General features: G+C 59.5%; 1 protein-coding gene across 1 annotated transcript; it reads right to left on the bottom strand.

Moving 5' to 3' along the window:
- Positions 1-4,785: 4,785 nt before the first annotated feature.
- Positions 4,786-7,099, bottom strand: LOC311189493 (acrosin-like; the record flags this gene model as incomplete). The annotated part of the gene is made up of 4 exons (XM_084261156.1): positions 4,786-5,258; positions 5,916-6,181; positions 6,515-6,712; positions 7,029-7,099. The coding sequence occupies 4 exons, from the start codon at positions 7,097-7,099 to the stop codon at positions 4,786-4,788; spliced, it is 1,008 nt and encodes a 335-aa protein (XP_084117282.1).
- Between the last annotated feature and the right edge of the window lie 718 nt (positions 7,100-7,817).

Raw genomic sequence — 7,817 nt, 5'->3', positions numbered from 1 at the left:
TGCTTAGCTCAGGCTTAGGGCAGGCCCTCATCTTCAGCTTTGGTGCCTTAAGGCATCCCCCCAGATTGCATCACCTGTGTGTCACATTGTATTTTCCTATCCTCTTTCTAGGCACAGTGTGATGGCCGCTCCAACCCACGGTGGTTGAGAGCAGCCTTCCCTCTGAACAGACATGGTGTCAGCCCTTTCGAGTGACTTTTCCCTTTGTACCCTTTGTGCCTGCGGCCTGATTTTGCACGTGTAGGGCGTGGAAGTGCTGGCCCTTGCCCAGGAGACTTGAGCTGAAGCGTGCTTAGCCATGAAAATAAGCAACTTTATTAAAAGAACAAAGTGGATGTCAGCACCCGTTGGAACCCCAAGGAGTGTGGACAGGACACAGCAGGGCTGTGATGCTGAGGATGGGTGGGCGTTGCTCCAACAGCAGGTGGCGGTGGTACAGTGCTGCCTGGCCCAGATCCCGGCCCTCCTGCTTGCTCAAGCCATTTTGGCCAATAGGTCCTGCAGGAAGTCTCGCACCCTGGTGAAGAATTCCACGATTTTCTGTCGTGGAAAAGGGCAGGCGCTGAAGCCAGCTGATTGTGTTGGTGTGGGCTCTGGCTTCTGTAAGGGGGTTGAGTTGGTGGTGAAATGGCTCCATTCCCATGCTGTTGGAGAACCCCTTCCTGCCGAGCGCACTCCCATCTGTTGGAGGATCCAGTTGTAAAAGTGTTGGGTGGAGGTGTAGACCCCGGGCCGCTTTGCTCTTGCGCAGCCCCAGCCCCAACTGGTGACTCCAACAAGCCAGAAGTATTCAGCGTTGTTATCTTTGCAGACGAGAGGACCGCCGCTGTCACCCTGCAGGGGGAGGAGAGAGGATGCCTGTGGTCTTGGGTGGCCGCTGTCAGCACTAGGGCTGGCTCCTTCCCTCGGAGAAAGTTTGGGCTCTCCCTCAGCTCTGCGCAGCGACCCTGGGTGTGCGGAAGGTGGATCTTGCAGGACTGGGATGTGGGCCTGTGGGCTGCCAAGAGCTCTGGGTGGGCAAGGGCGGGCAGTGGGAAGGGAGCTGCCCATGAGGAAGGAGAGGCTAGTGCCAGCAGCGGTGGGAGGGTGGCTTGCGAGGCAAAGCACGCACTGGGGGCCGTTTGGGCCACTGTGACAGGGCTACCTGTGATGCTGGAGGCCGACTTGTTGCATGCTCCTACCTGGCAGGTGTCGATGCCACCCTGGGGATACCCAGCACACAGGTTGTGGGTGTGGATGGTCCCTCGGTACCACCCGCTGCTGTTACAGAGGCGGGTGTTGATGAGGTTGACCTTGGCCTCCTGCAGCACATGGACTGATGAAGCTGTGAGTAGAGAAAAGAATGCAGCAGCACGTTGCTGGTTCTCCTCGCCAATCTGGGTGAGCCCCTTCCCTAAGTCTTGGCTTGGCCTCTTGAACGCATTGTAGTGGTGTTTGCCTCCTGTCTCACTTTGGGTAATGGGTCAGGCCCACCCCCTCTCTATAGGCACATGCCCCCACAGCCTGAGCGTGGCGACATTTTGCCTCTGCTGTCAGGAAGCCCAGCCCACCACCCCAGTGTGCTGAGCTTGCAGTTGGGCCCCGAGTAGTGCTTAGGAACTCACCTCCCTCCATCATGGCACCCCAACCGCTAGCGTAGCAGGTGGTCATCTGTGACACTCTCAGCGTGGCATCGGGCACACAGGCAAGCTGGGTGTAGGCGCTGCACAGGACAGGCAGGTCCAATTCCAGCAGCGCAATGTCATTCTCTTGCGTGATGTTGTAATAGTGTTCGTGAACTATCAGCCTCCTGATACCGCGCACCTGGGTCTCAGGACCCAGATGAGTCAGGTGCGTGGCACCAATCACCACGTGCCACATCGTGACGTTCCTGGAAGGCAGATAAAGGGAAGAGTGCTCAGAGGCAGCGGAGGAGCCACGTGCTGCTGCAGCCCAGCAGTTGCCTGCCATCTGCTTGACGAGGGAGAGAGGAGAGCGGTGCTATGGAGGGTGCGACTGCCCAGGCATGCCTCGGGCCCAAGGCACGTAGAGCTGGAGGCTGCTAGGAAGCAGTGGAGCGAGCCCAGCTTTCTCCTGAGCTGGGCTGGGGAGTGTCCAGCCACTGGGCGCACGGCAAGTGAAAGGGATGGGAGAGGCACATGGGGCCGTGCACAGGGCAGCTGGGAGTGTTGTGGGGATATGGCCGTTCCCTGCTCCTCCTTACCAGGCGTTGACGAAGCAGTGGGCTGCGGTGAGGACCCACTCTGGGTGGATGAGGGAGCCACCGCATACATGCCCTGTGCCTGGTTTCCAGGGATTCTGGATGCTGACGATCCAGGGCCAGGCCCCTGGCAGGGCATCTGTGCCACCCACAACGCGTGACAGGCCGTAGTACTCAGCCATAGGCCGGAGCCCGCAGGTCCTGTAAGCAGAAGCTCGTTACTGTCCCGCTCAACGGCTTGCTGCCGTTGAGGCAGAAGGTCAGCTGTCTTCCCTCCCCACAAGGCGCTGTGTGGACAGCAAGGCCAGGGAACCCCATGGGCTGTGCATCCATCTGCCCCTGTTTCTGCTTTAGCCCCGCAGACAAACAGTGCCAGCAGCCTGGGTGCTGGCAAGGACCTGAGGCTCCCACACGGAGTTTGGGAAGCTGCGGCCTGCCTGTGGGGGACAAGCTGGCACCTTGCAGTGAATCCCATAACGGTTGCCCAGGCTCCCTGCGAGAGCTTCGGGCCACTTACGTGCAGGTCTCCCAGGTGCTGTGCACAGTCTGGCACAGGGCCAGCAGAACGAGGAGGTAGAACGCATTCATGGCAGCCAGCAGCAATAGCACGTGGCAGCTGCTAGAACCAAGGGCTTGCTACCACCAGCGCAGCAGATGATGGAGTGCCTGCAGTATGTCTGTTGCCAGCGGTGCCCTTAGCAACAGGGCCTATGTCACAAAGCCACTGGTTCTGGGTGCTGGGCACAGCGTCGACTTCTGTGGGGTGGAGGGGCTGTGGCACTGGGGCGTTCCAAGCCAAAGGGGAGGACCCCCCTGCAGCCCCCGCTGAATGGTCTGGCTCGCGGGGTGAGGGTGTGCAGGACCCATGGCAGGCAGCAGCACCTGGCTCCATGCGCTGGCTGCTAACAGTTAGTGGGAGCAAACCAGGTGTGGCAACCCAGCCCCTCTGCCAAGCTCACTGTCACCCTGCTCTCTGCAGCCCTTTGCCACCAGGTCCTTGCCCACAAGCCTGCACCGGAGCACATAACTGCTGCAGGCGGTAGGCACATGTTTGGCTGTTGAAGAGCCAGCCTGGTATCAGTCGCGGCAGGCAAGCAGGAATTCGCAAGCCAACTAAGCCAAGCCCACCCAAGCCATGTAAACCTTCCTCTACGAAGCACAGCTCTGGCAGGCTGTCATTGATGTCTGTGAGTTCTCTTGCTGTTGGGAGCCCACAGAGACCAGGGCAGTTGCGGTGCCTGGTATGCGTGGCCAAGGGCATACAGTTTGAAGCTCTCACAGAGCAGGGTGCTCCTGCTCCCGCTCTCAGCGTCCCAGGCCATCCTGCCTTTGCTGCTCCCGGCCCCATGCCAGCAGCAAGCAGGCTGGGGCTGCCTAGAGAGGTTGAGAGGAGACACGGCTGGGACAGTCGACCCAGACTGGCTAAAGGGATATGCCATACCGTCTAATGTCAGTGTTCTGTCTGTAAGCTGGAAAGTTGGCCGGGAGGTGGGATTGCTGCTTGGAAGCAGGCTGGGCCTCTGGACCCACGCCAGCCCAGGTGCAGAGTGGCACCACGCAGAAAAGGGTTTGGAATCACTCTTCAGAAAGAACGTCGGATGTATGTGGTGGTTCATTGCAGGGCTCAGTCAAACATGCAAAGCAGCCAGCAGCGTGCCTCAGTGTGGCTCTCTGATCCCCTCTTCTCTCCATCTTGTGTGCTTATGCATTCCGGTGGTCTTCCTTGGCTCCTCCCTTTCTCTGTCCTTGTCTCCTCCCAGCCCAGGGACATACATACCCACTGTTGTTTTTCCCCCTGGCTCCCAGGTTTCCACATCGGGGAGCAGATTTGGTGGGTCAGGTGCTGCTAGCCATGCCCCCTTGGACTTCTGTGGCATTACTGAGGGGGTTTCCAGGGTACAGCTGTCCCTGCCGAACTCCTCTCCCCAGCATGACCCCAACTCTTCATTCGGTTGTCTGTGAAGCGGTGCCACCTCTCCCATCACCCCCCCCCATGAGCGCCCGCAAGGTGGCTCTTCCTCAGGGCACTTGTAACTGCTGCGAGCTTCTCAGCCCGGTTGCTGTGGTCAGCATATTCTCTTGTCATGCTCAGGCATTTCCTGTGCTCTCTTTGCTTAGCTCAGGCTTAGGGCAGGCCCTCATCTTCAGCTTTGGTGCCTTAAGGCATCCCCCCAGATTGCATCACCTGTGTGTCACATTGTATTTTCCTATCCTCTTTCTAGGCACAGTGTGATGGCCGCTCCAACCCACGGTGGTTGAGAGCAGCCTTCCCTCTGAACAGACATGGTGTCAGCCCTTTCGAGTGACTTTTCCCTTTGTACCCTTTGTGCCTGCGGCCTGATTTTGCACGTGTAGGGCGTGGAAGTGCTGGCCCTTGCCCAGGAGACTTGAGCTGAAGCGTGCTTAGCCATGAAAATAAGCAACTTTATTACAAGAACAAAGTGGATGTCAGCACCTCTTGGAACCCCAAGGAGTGTGGACAGGACACAGCAGGGCTGTGATGCTGAGGATGGGTGGGCATTGCTCCAACAGCAGGTGGCGGTGGTACAGTGCTGCCTGGCCCAGATCCCGGCCCTCCTGCTTGCTCAAGCCATTTTGGCCAATAGGTCCTGCAGGAAGTCTCGCACCCTGGTGAAGAATTCCACGATTTTCTGTCGTGGAAAAGGGCAGGCGCTGAAGCCAGCTGATTGTGTTGGTGTGGGCTCTGGCTTCTGTAAGGGGGTTGAGTTGGTGGTGAAATGGCTCCATTCCCATGCTGTTGGAGAACCCCTTCCTGCCGAGCGCACTCCCATCTGTTGGAGGATCCAGTTGTAAAAGTGTTGGGTGGAGGTGTAGACCCCGGGCCGCTTTGCTCTTGCGCAGCCCCAGCCCCAACTGGTGACTCCAACAAGCCAGAAGTATTCAGCGTTGTTATCTTTGCAGACGAGAGGACCGCCGCTGTCACCCTGCAGGGGGAGGAGAGAGGATGCCTGTGGTCTTGGGTGGCCGCTGTCAGCACTAGGGCTGGCTCCTTCCCTCGGAGAAAGTTTGGGCTCTCCCTCAGCTCTGCGCAGCGACCCTGGGTGTGCGGAAGGTGGATCTTGCAGGACTGGGATGTGGGCCTGTGGGCTGCCAAGAGCTCTGGGTGGGCAAGGGCGGGCAGTGGGAAGGGAGCTGCCCATGAGGAAGGAGAGGCTAGTGCCAGCAGCGGTGGGAGGGTGGCTTGCGAGGCAAAGCACGCACTGGGGGCCGTTTGGGCCACTGTGACAGGGCTACCTGTGATGCTGGAGGCCGACTTGTTGCATGCTCCTACCTGGCAGGTGTCGATGCCACCCTGGGGATACCCAGCACACAGGTTGTGGGTGTGGATGGTCCCTCGGTACCACCCGCTGCTGTTACAGAGGCGGGTGTTGATGAGGTTGACCTTGGCCTCCTGCAGCACATGGACTGATGAAGCTGTGAGTAGAGAAAAGAATGCAGCGGCACGTTGCTGGTTCTCCTCGCCAATCTGGGTGAGCCCCTTCCCTAAGTCTTGGCTTGGCCTCTTGAACGCATTGTAGTGGTGTTTGCCTCCTGTCTCACTTTGGGTAATGGGTCAGGCCCACCCCCTCTCTATAGGCACATGCCCCCACAGCCTGAGCGTGGCGACATTTTGCCTCTGCTGTCAGGAAGCCCAGCCCACCACCCCAGTGTGCTGAGCTTGCAGTTGGGCCCCGAGTAGTGCTTAGGAACTCACCTCCCTCCATCATGGCACCCCAACCGCTAGCGTAGCAGGTGGTCATCTGTGACACTCTCAGCGTGGCATCGGGCACACAGGCAAGCTGGGTGTAGGCGCTGCACAGGACAGGCAGGTCCAATTCCAGCAGCGCAATGTCATTCTCTTGCGTGATGTTGTAATAGTGTTCGTGAACTATCAGCCTCCTGATACCGCGCACCTGGGTCTCAGGACCCAGATGAGTCAGGTGCGTGGCACCAATCACCACGTGCCACATCGTGACGTTCCTGGAAGGCAGATAAAGGGAAGAGTGCTCAGAGGCAGCGGAGGAGCCACGTGCTGCTGCAGCCCAGCAGTTGCCTGCCATCTGCTTGACGAGGGAGAGAGGAGAGCGGTGCTATGGAGGGTGCGACTGCCCAGGCATGCCTCGGGCCCAAGGCACGTAGAGCTGGAGGCTGCTAGGAAGCAGTGGAGCGAGCCCAGCTTTCTCCTGAGCTGGGCTGGGGAGTGTCCAGCCACTGGGCGCACGGCAAGTGAAAGGGATGGGAGAGGCACATGGGGCCGTGCACAGGGCAGCTGGGAGTGTTGTGGGGATATGGCCGTTCCCTGCTCCTCCTTACCAGGCGTTGACGAAGCAGTGGGCTGCGGTGAGGACCCACTCTGGGTGGATGAGGGAGCCACCGCATACATGCCCTGTGCCTGGTTTCCAGGGATTCTGGATGCTGACGATCCAGGGCCAGGCCCCTGGCAGGGCATCTGTGCCACCCACAACGCGTGACAGGCCGTAGTACTCAGCCATAGGCCGGAGCCCGCAGGTCCTGTAAGCAGAAGCTCGTTACTGTCCCGCTCAACGGCTTGCTGCCGTTGAGGCTGAAGGTCAGCTGTCTTCCCTCCCCACAAGGCGCTGTGTGGACAGCAAGGCCAGGGAACCCCATGGGCTGTGCATCCATCTGCCCCTGTTTCTGCTTTAGCCCCGCAGACAAACAGTGCCAGCAGCCTGGGTGCTGGCAAGGACCTGAGGCTCCCACACGGAGTTTGGGAAGCTGCGGCCTGCCTGTGGGGGACAAGCTGGCACCTTGCAGTGAATCCCATAACGGTTGCCCAGGCTCCCTGCGAGAGCTTCGGGCCACTTACGTGCAGGTCTCCCAGGTGCTGTGCACAGTCTGGCACAGGGCCAGCAGAACGAGGAGGTAGAACGCATTCATGGCAGCCAGCAGCAATAGCACGTGGCAGCTGCTAGAACCAAGGGCTTGCTACCACCAGCGCAGCAGATGATGGAGTGCCTGCAGTATGTCTGTTGCCAGCGGTGCCCTTAGCAACAGGGCCTATGTCACAAAGCCACTGGTTCTGGGTGCTGGGCACAGCGTCGACTTCTGTGGGGTGGAGGGGCTGTGGCACTGGGGCGTTCCAAGGCAAAGGGGAGGACCCCCCTGCAGCCCCCGCTGAATGGTCTGGCTCGCGGGGTGAGGGTGTGCAGGACCCATGGCAGGCAGCAGCACCTGGCTCCATGCGCTGGCTGCTAACAGTTAGTGGGAGCAAACCAGGTGTGGCAACCCAGCCCCTCTGCCAAGCTCACTGTCACCCTGCTCTCTGCAGCCCTTTGCCACCAGGTCCTTGCCCACAAGCCTGCACCGGAGCACATAACTGCTGCAGGCGGTAGGCACATGTTTGGCTGTTGAAGAGCCAGCCTGGTATCAGTCGCGGCAGGCAAGCAGGAATTCGCAAGCCAACTAAGCCAAGCCCACCCAAGCCATGTAAACCTTCCTCTACGAAGCACAGCTCTGGCAGGCTGTCATTGATGTCTGTGAGTTCTCTTGCTGTTGGGAGCCCACAGAGACCAGGGCAGTTGCGGTGCCTGGTATGCGTGGCCAAGGGCATACAGTTTGAAGCTCTCACAGAGCAGGGTGCTCCTGCTCCCGCTCT

The sequence above is a fragment of the Gallinula chloropus genome (genome assembly GCF_964237585.1).
Source record: "Gallinula chloropus genome assembly, chromosome: 3".
In the NCBI taxonomy this organism is placed as follows: domain Eukaryota; kingdom Metazoa; phylum Chordata; class Aves; order Gruiformes; family Rallidae; genus Gallinula; species Gallinula chloropus.
The sequence above is the reverse complement of the archived record's forward strand: the minus strand, read 5'-3'. Positions and strand labels throughout refer to the sequence as shown.